Genomic DNA, 14034 nt, shown 5'->3' with positions numbered 1-14034 from the left:
ACCACAGCAGATACTAAAGTGACATGATATTCTATTAGAAGATCCTGCTTTGATTTTTTTTCCCTCCTCCTGTTACTGAAGGCAATTGCTCCTCAGTGGAGGAAAACTGGAGTAAAAAACAGAACTGAAGAGGGTGTGCTACAGGGACAGGACTGGGCTCTTTGTTGCCATCCATTTGAACTCAGATTAATGGTGAAAGTACCTCACAAGAGTGAACTTGTACTTTCAGCCTAGAAAGGACAGTATTTTTTCATGCCACTGCATGGCCTGATCTAGACCTGCACTGGAATCTGGAACCTTAATTCCCAAACTGGGACCTGAGTGCTACTGACAGCCTATTAAGGCCGTGATGGACAACAGCTTATCTGTGGGGCGTTACCATAAAAATACTTCAGTAGAGTGATGAATAATTGTTAATTGATAATTTTTCTTGACCAAATGAATGTGAGAAATAATGAATTAGGAAGGTTAGATAAGCTATGCAAGAGCAGTTGAGTTAGGAAGGCACAGATCACAGTTTCAATGGGTAGTAAGGCAAATAGCAGTGTACCAAAGACTACCCTGATAACTAAGTGAACATTTTATCCACAAATAAGAAACAGAAACTCAAAAATTTTCAGCCTGAACTTTCTCTTTAACCTTTTCTTTTGCACTGGGTTTGCATGGCCATGTTTGGGTAATGGAGAGGCTAGGCGGGTGGTTTCCATGAGAAGCTGCCAGAAGTTTCCCGTGTGTCCAATACAGCGAACATCAGCTGGCTCTAAGAGGGACACACTGCTGGCCAAGACTGAGCCCATCAGTGATGCTAGTAGCACTCTTGGATAATGTATTTCAGAAGGGGGAAAAGGTGCTGCATAACAGCAACTGCACCCAGAGAAAGAAGAGAGAAACAGCTCTGCAGACTGTGTAGAAGCGCGTGCAGAAGGAGGGGGGTTAGTTTTTATTTCTAGAGTTACTACAAAAGAAAATACATAAACATTTTCTTTTTTATAGATTTATTTTTAGAAAAATCACAACGTTGATAGGAGGTTTTAATAAGTAATTTCAGGCTTGCAAAAGCTGAAGAAGGATTCAAGAGTCTGGTTAGCTGAAAGCTAGTGTGAGCCCACCATTTTATCCCTAATGAACACTGGCTTATTTCTGTTTTCTCTATACTTGGCATTGATATGAGATACCTGTTTATTCATGTAGGTAAGCAGTACATTTCATTTCTTTGTATTTACATAGATCAAATGTTTATATAAAAATCATTTTTCCACCCTCAAACACACACTTAAAGGTTTTAGTTCTTTTATCCTAAAAGCAGAAGTAAGGAAAAAGAGGTTTACAAATTAATTCCATAACAAAATACTAAGATCTGTGTAAAGCTTTCTTGCAAGCTAAGAAACATGTACAAGAAATTCTTAAATGAATTATTCTTGGCATACATTCATATTTGAATGCACAGATACATTTACATGTTTAATACCCAAATTCATGACTTCTAAGATGTTCTGTGAAATGTCATCTTTCTGTAGAACCCTTTGGCCAGGAGGCTGAAGCACATTAGTAAGACACATATTGTAAAACTGCACAAAAATTGGAAACAATTAGAATGCAAGCCAACAGAACTGGTCAGACTACACCTTCCAGACAGAACTAGTTACTAGTCCAGACTCAGTCCTTTAACTGTTATGAGTTGCAGTTTTCCATGTTTCCACAGATCTTTGAAACCTTCCTGTGGCTTTCGAGAGCAAAGGCCACTAGTGCTTTCAGGTGAGGATGCAGTCATAGGTCCTGATGGCAATCCTTCACAAGTCCAAAAGCATCCTTCACATATATGCTATTTATGTTGTTCAATGGATACTTGTGGAGTGAGGCTGGGTTGTTCTGGTCAGTCTTGCGTTTCAGCACTTTTGAACTGTAGCACTGTTTCTGTCTTTTTAGGGTGTATGACAAGCCTTCTGAATTCAACATCATTTTCTGTTAAATTTTTGGTTATGGAAGCCTGAAGATGTCAATCCCCACCCCCTAATGCTTCATCTATAACTGTTTAGACAACTACCAAACACCAATCTCACCAGATGTACAAAATCCAATTATGGTTCTGATTTGCAGATCAGGCTTTTCCACATCTGATCGGCTCAGTAGTTGCTAAGCAGGAAGAGCCAGAAAGAATGAAGGGTCTCTGTGCACTAGTTTGAGTGTTCTGAATCTGTACCAGACAGATGCAACAACAACAACAGAAAACCAAAAACAAAACTGAATCTTTGTCTCTTGGATGCTCTAGAACAAGTATCTCTTCCTTCTCTAGTGGGTGACCCAGGCAGTTACATGGATTGAATCAGCAGCACCCACACCCAGATTCATTATCCTACACAGTGAGCCATTTGCTTTCAAGGTGCCCACAACATATGCCAGGTTGTTTGGCTGGTACACTCACTGTGTACAGGATATTAAAAAAACTATTTGCACACTGCCTGAAAGCAATGGCGTTAACAAAACACTACTTGCCTCTTTTTCTTTTGGAGATGTATGGAAAAGTTAAAAACACTGAATGCACTTTAGACACACCCATTTGTCACAGGAGTAAAGAATGTACAGGCACAACATACTTCTACACTCCTGTCATTAAGGCCATATATTGGTGTGCAACAATGCTTCACAGGGCTAACCATACAGAAGTGCTCAGGTCTAAGGCAAACTCCCAGAGATGTTTCAAACAAGAACTATTTTCTCATGCAACTTCAGGCTCTGCTGTTAATGGTATGCTTTTTTTTTTTGTTTCCTTTTTTTTCCCCAGGCAGAATGCAGGCTCTCTGTCCAGTTTCAATGATGTTTCTTCATCATGTTTTCTTTATTTCAGTTCTCCAAAAGTGTGCGCTGAACTAAAAAGTGAGAAACAACTCAAGATTAGCACACTATGTCATTGTAAGTTATGCATTACTATGTAACAGTGTATGTGGACAACAGATTTTTTGAGCAGGCATTTGAAACTGGGGGATAAATTCAGGTAAGCAGAGGCTTGATGCTGTGAAGCCAGTACCCTGCATACCAAGGGATATTACAACCCAGATTTCTTACTCAAATAACCACATCCTGCTAGAGTGCAGCTATCTACACTTGCAGCATAACCTAACATGCAGTGTTTTGCAGAGGCAAAAAACTAAATGGAATACAGTCTGCGTAACTGATAGAAAAAGTGGGTTACTGAACATAGGTGCTAGGCTGAGTCACTTCATTTTCAGGAAGTCAAAGACAAGCCTACATAAAATGTTAAAAATGCAAACCTCTTCTGCCACGCCATCTGACGTGGCTCAATGCAAGACTGCTTCTAACTAGAAGCCATGTAGGTACATCAACACTCTATCACCAAAAGCAAAGCCAATGACTGCTAAGTCCCAGAACTCAGATCAGGAGTAGCACCATGCTGACCATGGTCGCCCAGTTTCTTGGTTCAAAACATGCTCATGCTTGCTTGCAAAATATAACAGAGGTATGAAATTTGGGATGTAACATGACATCAATATATAGGCAGGAGTAATCATTCATGGTAACATCCCAACTTTGACTTTATCAGTTAAAGTATGCATCATTTGATGTGTTTCACATCTGAGTTCTGGTGAACCTTAGCCAAATTTTTGCATCTCTGAGCTGCAAATCATATGTTAGCTGCCTGTGGCAGAGGTCTTTCAACAGCACTGCTTGCTTCACTAATGCTTAGCTGAATTGCGGATATCCGTTTAACTCCCGTCCTGACTTCTATAACCAGTCACAAGAAAACATCTTCCCCATGAGTTTTATATATTTAATAGCTTAAAGAAAAAACGTTCATAAAGAGGATTATGAACCAGATAGGATTTTTTAGCAAACTGATGAATTACCTGAGAGAAATAAGGTGTCATTTATTTATTTTTTTGTTATAAAAAAACAGAACTAGTTCCATGGGATTTAGATTAAGACCACAGAAGAATGTTCCAGTTACAAGAAGATGCTACTAAGTTCAGTCCTCCTTGCCTCCAATGTAGTTTCACCTCTGCCCAAACACTATTAACATTTTTAATACACATTCTTGAAGAGTTCGATATGGACTTGCAATCAAAAATGGTGGTGTCCGATTCCAACAGATGCAACACACATGAGTAATGCACCTGCCAGTTATCTGCAGTTACGGATAACACTACAGGAGCTTACCAGGTGGCTCAGATTGTGCTCCCCGATGGCTTTCCATATTCACATTCTCTTCATCTGCTGGGAAACAAGCAGATGTTTAGCATTCAAATTCTCTTATCTTTCAAGTTGTTGATTAAGAGAAATAATTAATAGAAATAATTTGAGAGAAGAAATAGCACACAAGAAACTGAGCTACTGATGGCAGTTGAGCTGCCTCTGTGTCGCCTGCATTTTAGTTAATTTTAACATGCATGGTAGATGTTTCCAAACTTCCCAAATTACAAAACTGCAGTGACTGGCTGGATGATTGCTCTATCATCACCCTTCACCAGCCAGTCAGACAGATTAAAATGGACAAAACCAAAGTTTCTGCCCCACAGTACTCCCAAAGTTCCCTGATCCAAGTTATATCTTATTTTGGTGGAAAGGAAGCAGACAGCAAGCAACAGATGACTGCAGAAGGAAGAATCATATGGAAATGAACACCCAGGTAGTTGTCAGAAAACTGATACGTAAGCAAGTACCTTGTGAAAACACAAAGACAAGATTTACAGAGTTAGAAACGACAAAGTATTTTTTCAGCATTAAAATAGTCTCTAATCCCCAGCCTCCACTCATTTTTTCTTAAAGAAATGTTTTCTTGCAGTCTCTCCTGCTTACTATTTAGCATGAAGTAGTTTCATTTTAAGAAATGCAGAGCCTAAAGTCTGTCTGCTTCTGGAAGTCTCAATTTTGGGCAAGGCATTCTTCTGACACCCTGCTTTAGATGACCGGTAAGAGAGGTTACTCCCTGTGAACACCAACTGACCATGCTATTAAACTACCTTATGTATAAGACCAATTTCTAGCTCCCATCTAAATACAAAACTGTACCTCTTCAGACAGTAGAAAACAAATCTAATTTAGAATTCTTACCGCTTTGTTTGAAACAGAGTTTCTTCTTTTGGTAAGCAATGAAACTAGATACTGCTCCAATTACAGTTGCAACCACAGCACTTACAATTCCAGCTATTGCTCCCTGAGAACCTATAAGAAATCAAACCAAAACATATATATTGTATATATTTTCAGAATCGAAGTAAACCCTGTGAACACTTCCAAAAAAACAATAAACTGAAATTATTACATTAAACCATAGTAATCACAGTTTGTGAATACTGAAAAGTGAATCGTAATTTTATAATCATAGATTACTTAGCAATGCCTATTGTTAAGCAACTTAAGCATGCCTGTTTTAAGTTCCATTAATTGAAAAAGCTACCTATTCATAGCCTACTATGCATGCAATCACTGTACCAGCATCTCTGAGACCTTAACACCTGTGAATCATTTGCAACATAGAGACTTTTAAAGAATTATGAAAGAGCTTGAAAGTAAGAATCCTAGATGTCACACACGATTTTAAGATAAAACACAATACCAGCACTGATCGTTCTAGCAGAATATTAGCAATATAGAAAACCCCAGGAAAAAAGCTTCAGACATGCATACACATAAATTTCTGCATTTACCCTCAGCTTCTTCACCATTATTTGGACTTGGGCCCTTTCGTTCTGTGAAAATGAAAAAAAAGGGTTAGATTTTACATGTATAAAGAACAGTCACAGCATCACTGACAATCTTTTTGTCAATTAATTATGCAAAATTACAAACCATCTATTATATCCAAACAGTGCTAAACTCTGGCTTTCTATTTTCAAAGCACAGCTCGAGCCAACTTCAGGCTTGGTTACTCTGTGCTTCTACTAAATGAGCGGAGCACATCTGTGAAATGTGGCTTAATCAACTTGCCCACCACCACAGAACACTCAGTGGACAGGAACAGCATATAATTTTGGGGAAGCATTCAACTGTATTTCCATGGAATCAACTATCTTCCCCTAAAATCCCAGCCTCATTTACTAAACACCTTTACAAGTCTCTTAGCAAAGAAGACAGAATTTCTGTAAATACTACCCTTGTTTGCCATCGTGCAACTCATACCACTGAAAGTGCAACCTTGGCAAATGAAAACACCACACAAGTCTCAACAGACACTTCCTGCCCCTTCCAGTTTTTACAAAGAAACCCTGGGAGGTGAAAGCTTCCAAAAAAATTAGCATCAGTAATCTCTAGGACAACTCTCTGAAGAAGTCAGTAACCAGTGGCACATCTCAACACCACATCAAGATACTTAAGCTAACTCTGATCTGGAGACACTAAAGTTGCAGTAATGCACACTGGGATGTGTTAGGATGAGCAACCTCATCCTAACGATGACCATTACTGCAGCTTGGTCCCAGTGACCATCTGTATACTGAGCTCTATGGTAACAATCAGACATGGCAGATTACTGAAGAAAGAGTTTGGTAAGATATGAAATGGTTTTATACTGCTCAGAGTAAATATACCTTACATCACTTGGAAGTCTAAGGATCATTTCGTCCTGTGGGACAGAAAAAATCCTTGAGAACACAAGACAGACCCTCTTTTGGCCCACACCTGGGCTTCCTAACCACAAGAACTAAAAGAAACTGAGAATATCTCACAGAAGATCTGCAAGTAACACCTGGATTCCTTTAAGAACTATATTCACAGTGAATTTTGAAATAAGTACCACATTCACATCCCACTTTTAAACCCCTTATTTCTTAGCATAACAGTAAAAATCATTGAAGGTTTTACCTCTAGACCAGTTCTACCATTTAATTATCTGTGGGGTTTTGGCAAAAGCAGAACACATTGCTTTTGAACTGGAAGGTATACTCTTAACTTTCAGAAACCAGAACCAAAGGTATTACAAATTGGACAATGTTAACCAGCTTGCAAGCAAGCTTTTATCAAAAGCTCAAGTAGTTACAGGATCAATATGAAGCACAACCTACAATCTTACCATTGTGGCCGCTATCACCACCTCCTCCTTTTGGTAAACTGCCATCATATAGATCTGAATCTTTAAAGTCTATAAAAAGTAAAAATAGTATCATCTTACATGTTTGAAGTTCAGTTAAAAGACATCTCAAGGCACATGGAAGTTTTCTCTAGTTCATTCAGCTGAATTTATGGTGGTCTGAGACTCAGTGTCATAGTCATCAGTATGTTCACATGTCAAAAGCCCTCTCAATCTCAACTCCCTTCAGCTCAGCACTATACAGTTTGATAGCAGTACTGTTGCCTCTGGATTTCCTGAACAACTGAGAGAAATCAGTGTCCAAGAGCAGGTAATACTGCACAATTCAGGCTAAGCAAGCAAGAAGCCCTGTAAGCTACTTAACTGGAAAAGCCCAAGTCTGACTATCCTATTAGAGCAGAGGAAGACCATGGACAGGAAAGAACCATTTCTTTTCAAGGCTGCAGCTGTCAGCGTTTCTTCAGATCTGGGTTTCTAAGTCACAACCAGTCTTTTGAATGTGTACAACACAGTAGTTAGAGGGGGAAAGAAAAAAATTTAACATGCCACCATCCAGTGGCTGCAGTATTTGCACAGCAACGGTAAGATCCAAATGCAATTTCCTCCTCTGATTTTTTGCAGGACACTGAACCAGTCCCTCTCCACTTCCAATAGACCCTACCTCATAAGGCCTGAGTTCTCCTTCCCTTTATTGCCAAATGAATCGTTAGTGTATGCAGAGCAATTGTGTTTCAAGCAGCAAAGCTAAAAGAATTGCATCAGCAGCCATTTTAGTTGGGTGGTAGAAGCACTGTACTGAAGAACGCAAGACTTGAATTCAACTTGCTGCTGCAAATCAATCAAGCAGTGGAGGGGACAAGAACCAGCACTTGTGTTCCAGGAAAGGGCTCTTTACCACCATATTCATGGATAATGGCATCATCACAGATGCATCTATCTATGTTTTGCTCCGAGTTAGGTAAGGACAGAAGACCTCTAAAGCACAACAGAAAGGGAAGGACTTGAATTTTAAGCCTCCCTTTCAAACACAAAAGAACTGTATTTCTTAAATGAGCCTTAAAAATAAAAAATAAAATAACCCTTTAACTCTGAGCTGAACCTTTAATTTGGATGCTTTAAGAATACAGAGCACAGGTAGTTCCCACTTACTTTTTAGCACGACTAGTAGAGATTCAATTACTAAAGGTGAAAGGACTCAACCCAGTATACAGGTGCTCCACCACAAGCAGCCAAGAACAGCATTGCCACAAGCACACACACTGTCCCATCCTTCCACCTCCCCATACCATCTCACTTTTAAGTGAAAGGAAAGTGACTCAACAGGCTTGTTATGGCATTTCAAGACTGCTGCAAAGCTTATTTGCACGACAAGTTTTCCTCAATCCTCAGTGTTTATTCAATGCAACATCTGACATACACAGCAGCCAGTTAACAAGGAGTTATTATTAGAAGTTAAACTGAGATAGTAAAACCATGTCACAATTCAGGAGTTTGTGCTAGAAGCCTTACCAGAGTCTTTAGGAAGTACATGTGGACCTCGCTCGGGGTTACCTATGCACAATGGAGAAAAAAAAACCAAACTATTAAGGTATCAAAAGCAGACTACAATGCAGTAACCTTGAAAAGGATTAGGAAAGATTAACAAATACTTTTCTACTGTTCAGAAATTCCTGTTAGGTTAGTCTTACCAGTGTCCTTAGGATTTGCAGGTTGAGTTGGCTTGGGTTCATCTGTAGTCAAATGGAATTAGAATAAAGTGAACAAAGTTACTAGCGTGAAGAGACAAAATGCAGAGCATATAGTAACCTTGAAAGACTATCTGACCTAAAAAGTAGCATCAAATCTTCCCCATGTAATTTTCCTTTCTTTTCATTAGCCAATGCTGTATTTGTTTGGTTATTTTATGTCAAACACTTCACTTTAATGAAATTAACATTTTTCTGCTGCATTATCCTGTGTGTCAGACCCTTGCTATAACTGAACACATACAGAAGAACCCACTAAGTGTTATGCAGCATTTCAGTTTGCACATCTGATTTCAAATGGTAAACGTCTTTATATTTTTCTACCAGGTACAGATTACCTGGCTGTTTCCTCTTTTAAAACTACCAGATTTTAACCAATAATAGAGCTTGGTACCTCATTTAAGTAAAAATAAAAATTCAATAATTTTAAGAAAGATATACATAAAGCAGTAGAAATATAGTCTCCACAATGACATTTCATTTAGCTTGCCACAAAATAGGATAAGAGAGCTTAGTAATTATTGCTGTATGGTTTGGCTACAGACTGTTGCCTACATCAAATGACACACCAAGAGTGCGTTTCTAGAACTGGGTTTTCACCAACAGCTGAACCAATCTAGCAGCCCATTTCTTCTGTGTGCTACTTCTCCTTGACATTGCATGGTCTTGCCTCCTCCCAGCTCCAGGCACAAGTCAGATTGCGTCTTCTTAGGCTCTCTGCATACTCTAAGCGGCAGGCACCCGTACAGCACAGTTCTAAGACCCCAACTTAGGCCTGCCATCCTATAAAAAATTCTCCCCTCTTCACTTATCTGAACCATCTGATTCATTCAGCCAATTGTTTCTCAGTTAGCCAACTGTTTTCAAAAATGACAATGGTTGAAAACTGACAGCTTTAAGAGACAAAACTTCAAAAGGCTAAGTCAAACACAGCACCAAACAGTGCTACTGTCCTACAAATATATGCCCTGTGTTAGGAAAGCTGTCTATATTGCAACAGGTCTACTGATGGTACTTGAAAAGCTGTGTATTATCTGCCTAACTGGATACACCTTTTTACTGGCTGAGTGACAACACTTCTGTCTCTACTGCTTCCCACACTGTAGAGTTAAAGCACATTAGAAAGAGTAATTTTCCTCATACTGTAAAGTTTCCTTGTGCTACTAAAATTACTTCCTGGAAAGGAAGAGACTACTTCAGATTTAAAAACTACTTCCATAAGTAATAGTTTATGCAATTAGTGCCATCTAGTGAAGACACAGCAATGAAACAAGCAGGACTTGGCTGAGAAGTACATACATTTCTGTATGGTGATCCAGACCCTTAAAAATTAAGGTAAATAAACACACCTAGATTGCAATTATTTTTATCTATGGTCTGTTACCTCAATCAACTTAGTGCCATTATTATGTTTAGGTAATAAAGTACAGACAGACACTGTACCAAGTACTGACGTCTGTTGCCTCAATCAACTTAGTGCCATTATTATGTTTAGGTAATAAAGTACAGACAGACACTGTACCAAGTACTGAGCAGTATCCAGAAAAACATACTTACCAGGCTCAAGAGCGTGTTCCAAACTGAAATCCTCTACAAAGAAAGAAGGAAAGTTTTAAATGCAATTTAAAAACTGGACTACTTTAGACTATTTTAACACAAAATGCACCTCACAATGTTTTCACCAAGAATATAATGGCATGCTTATTCAACAGTGACCCACAGAGGAACACTACACAGTTACCAGACATTATCTCTCAAACTAGGTGCTGCTTGCGGTGACCATGGTACACGTCAAGGGCCATGTCAGAGCAAGCTCAAAATATACAGATTGAAAGCCAACAGAAGGTATTCTCATAGGGCCTTTAAGCTTGTGAAATCACAAAGTGAATTTGTGAAAGCACTAGGAGAAGACTCAAAAATGCAGAAATACCTTTACTATTAGGGAGCTGCTTTTTTTTCAATAGAAATACCACAATTCTGTGTGCCCCTAAATCTAAATATTCAGACTTTCAAATTAGTATGTACAACCACACTAGACTTCACGGGATTACCAAATGCATCTTCTAAGCTGAAGTCATCAAACTGCCTGTAGAAGATGAAAGCAACAGTATGAACAGTTTTTTCTCACTCAAAACCAACACTTATTACAGTCATAAACATGTTTCTGATCTATCTTGAGGAATGTTTTCTGCTTCCTGCATCAGACTAGAAGAACATTTTGAGTCAGGGCTGAAGACAGACATTCTTCTCAATTTCTCTAGAAAGAGACCACTATCCACACATCCCTTCAGGGAAAAAAAGTACTAAAAATTGTCTCTTTAGAAAGTATCTGGAGGGCCGGAACACATATTCCTACAGTCAATATAATGCACTTAATCCTTTATTCTTGCCACTGCTACTGCATGCTTTTAATGCTATCCACAGCATATTCTTTCCATTGAACCACAAAATGAGTAAGGGCACAGCTCCAATTCACAAGAACTTACAAGACTCGAGTGTGAAGGGCAGCCTTGGAGCACAAAGCCCAGTGTGAAAAGTATAGGTCAGGTAATGAATTTAATACCTTGGCATTAAAAATAATTTTCATGGGTTTGTAAGACTTATCTTTTCCCTTAACAAAGGCTAACAATATGAAGGTGGTGAAGTTTTTAGCACAGATGATCTTGAGCAGAATCATCAATTTCCTAAAAGGCCACTAAATGCAGCTATGAGCTCTCCACTGCAGGCAGATTAAGCTTCATTTTTGGCCCTCAGGAAAAGAACATTCTCTCTTGCTGTATTAGGTCAGTTGCTAGAGGTACTACTGCTTACTCAGCCAACTGCAAACACATTAATTCAATATATTCATGATACAAACTGGTTTTGCAGCATAAATATAGTAGTGTGATCTCAGCAGCAGAGGCCTGTCAGGTAAATGGACAGCTAAAACAACTGCTTGGGATATTTCTGATAGTTTATCATTCCTGCTGTCACGGAAGTATGGAAAAAGGCATGAAAGTAGATGCCAGCTATTGAAGAAAAAAAGACATACAAAAACACCACTCCAGCCCCAAAGAAGCTCCAAGACTTTTTTACCTAATGAGCATCAAGACAGCCAGAGGAAAACTTAACTCCAGGCAGAGCTACCTTAATTCAGAAGATAAATGCATAAAGCATTGATGCGCCTGGCTTTTCCTTAAGAATGTAGCTACAGAAGAGGAACCAGAACTCACTACTGCAAAGTCTGAAGAGAGGAATAACAACCTCAAAAACCAAACCACAAGCATAGTGTTCCTTTTCTGCTTACATGACAAGGCAAATTAAGACAAAGACAAATCACAAGTCTAGCACCAAGAATGATGGATGTTCATATACTTGGTGACATCTTTCATCTCAACTGAGGTCAAAATTGAAATCTGTCTTTCTTCTCAGATAACTGCACTAATAATGCCTTTTTTTTTCTTTTTTTTTCTCCAGAGAGGAAATGCAAGAAACATTTTTTTTAATGGGCTTTTGTTGTTGTTGTTGTTGTTTTTTAATATGGAAGCAAAGAATAACAACTGGAATTAAAAAAAATATATATAATCAAAGGCAAGCTTGCAGTTTCCTGAAAGCATCCTTCCAGCTTGTCTTCAGTCTGGCCAAATGAACTGCCACAGCAGAAACTGAGCTCTGAAATCTAAGCAGCAATTCCCATACTGTAACATTTGACCTGAGTACCACCTTGCCCCAGAGCCAAGTAGGGAGGCAGCACAACCTGGACTGTGACAGGCCCATTCATGGAAAGAGGGGTAATTCATGTCTTTATTGCAGTGCACAAGCAAAGTGTATTTAGAACCTCCTAGATAAAGTCATTAAGTACGGATCTTGGACAGAATGCAAGAAGATATTTTACTTGGTGTTCTGTGCTCCAGGGGGAAAAACAAGCTCTTTTGGATACTTAGCTCAGTTAAAACTGTTTCACAGAATGCAAAAATATTTGCAGGCTGTTTATCTGAAGCCTACATCTCCTTGCAATACAATCTTAAAACGCTCAGTAAAACTACCTGTTGTGAAGAACCAAATCTGTTAACTCTGAAATTATCACTTTTTTTTATACTACACTATAAAATCTTCATATTAACAGACAAAAAAGGTCAAAACACTCAAGAGAAATTTAAACAGGTATTTGCATAGTCGCTCCTCAAACCTGAATTCTGGTTTGTTTGTTTTCCCAAGTACATACATCTCTCAGGCCACAGCCTTCCAGGGAGGAATGCTTAAGACAGGATCTGATCAGGTATTTTGCTAGTCTAACTCTAAGGCAGCAGGAAGACTGTTGAAGATGCACGCTCCTCAATACACTCTACCTGAGTAGCAACCAGAGGATGGACCACCAACACCTGTTTCAAAGTTAGAGATGTATTACTAAGTCAATGAAAGTTACACTGGTAGGTATATCTCTAGAGTACTACTACTTTTTAGCAGTGGCAGACCAAAACAGAGGCACATATATGCAACTTTACGCTTTGGTGCAGCCGAAGTTTTACCTGGACCAGGAAAGAGGCTACGTGAAAAGTCCCCCACAGACACCATGAAACTTAGTCTGAGAACTCTGAATGGTTCCAGCTGCAGAAGTTTCCCTAAAAAGGGGGAAACCAGCGTAAAAAAGTATGCATTCAGTGATGTTGCAGTAAGGGATTGTTTTCCTTTACTTCTCCATGATATTCATGAAGAAGTAATTTAGGAAGACTGCTGACTACCCTTCTCATACAGGACATGCTTTGAGACAGCAATAAGCAAACTTGAGAGTTAATTTTAAAAAATAATAATTCTGTAGTGACTGGAATTACTCAGTACTCTGAAACCACCATTCTGTTTTACAAGCATGCAGCATCAGGCTCTTCAAACACGTAAGCTTTTGAAAGCTGATGAGCTAGAGAGTATCCAAGAGAGTCAAGTAACCGTGCAAATAGGAGTCCTTTGCAAAGACCCCTTACCACTCTCAGATACTTTCTGCTAATGTATAAGTCATAGTTACATTCCACTGCAAAAGAAGAGATGAGCTTTGGAAAGTTCCTCCATTAGTCATGTGTATGGCAACACACCAAGAGAGAAGACTTGTGATGCATCACCACAAACGTAACTTTCCGACTTGAGCAGCAGATTGCTTGGATTTTGTTCTTCTAAAAATACTGGTGCTCTTCTCTCTTCCCAATGCCCTGGTCACCACAGAGTGCCATAGAGCCTGCATGCTGCAGTTGGTCTTCCAGCGACAGGTATAGGGAC

At 39.0% G+C, this 14034-nt stretch overlaps 1 protein-coding gene across 1 annotated transcript in view; it reads right to left on the bottom strand.

The window, feature by feature from the left end:
• Nucleotides 1-978: 978 nt before the first annotated feature.
• Nucleotides 979-14034, bottom strand: part of CD99 (CD99 molecule (Xg blood group)) — a 39082-nt gene continuing 26026 nt past the window's right edge. The window contains exons 3-5 of the mRNA XM_057411965.1: nt 5068-5178; nt 4174-4230; nt 979-2867 (exon numbers count right to left, since the gene is read on the bottom strand). Of these exons, the coding sequence (XP_057267948.1) occupies nt 2842-2867; nt 4174-4230; nt 5068-5178 (194 nt within the window). The 3' untranslated portion in view covers nt 979-2841. The remainder of the gene's footprint in view (nt 2868-4173; nt 4231-5067; nt 5179-14034) is intronic.

The sequence above is a fragment of the Pezoporus wallicus genome, unplaced genomic scaffold (genome assembly GCF_028554395.1).
Source record: "Pezoporus wallicus isolate ANWC-B61680 ecotype Strahan unplaced genomic scaffold, APGP_CSIRO_Pwel_v1 contig_2372, whole genome shotgun sequence".
Lineage (NCBI taxonomy): Eukaryota > Metazoa > Chordata > Aves > Psittaciformes > Psittacidae > Pezoporus > Pezoporus wallicus.
Note: the sequence above shows the minus strand (reverse complement) of the source record. Positions and strands in the feature narration are given on the sequence as shown.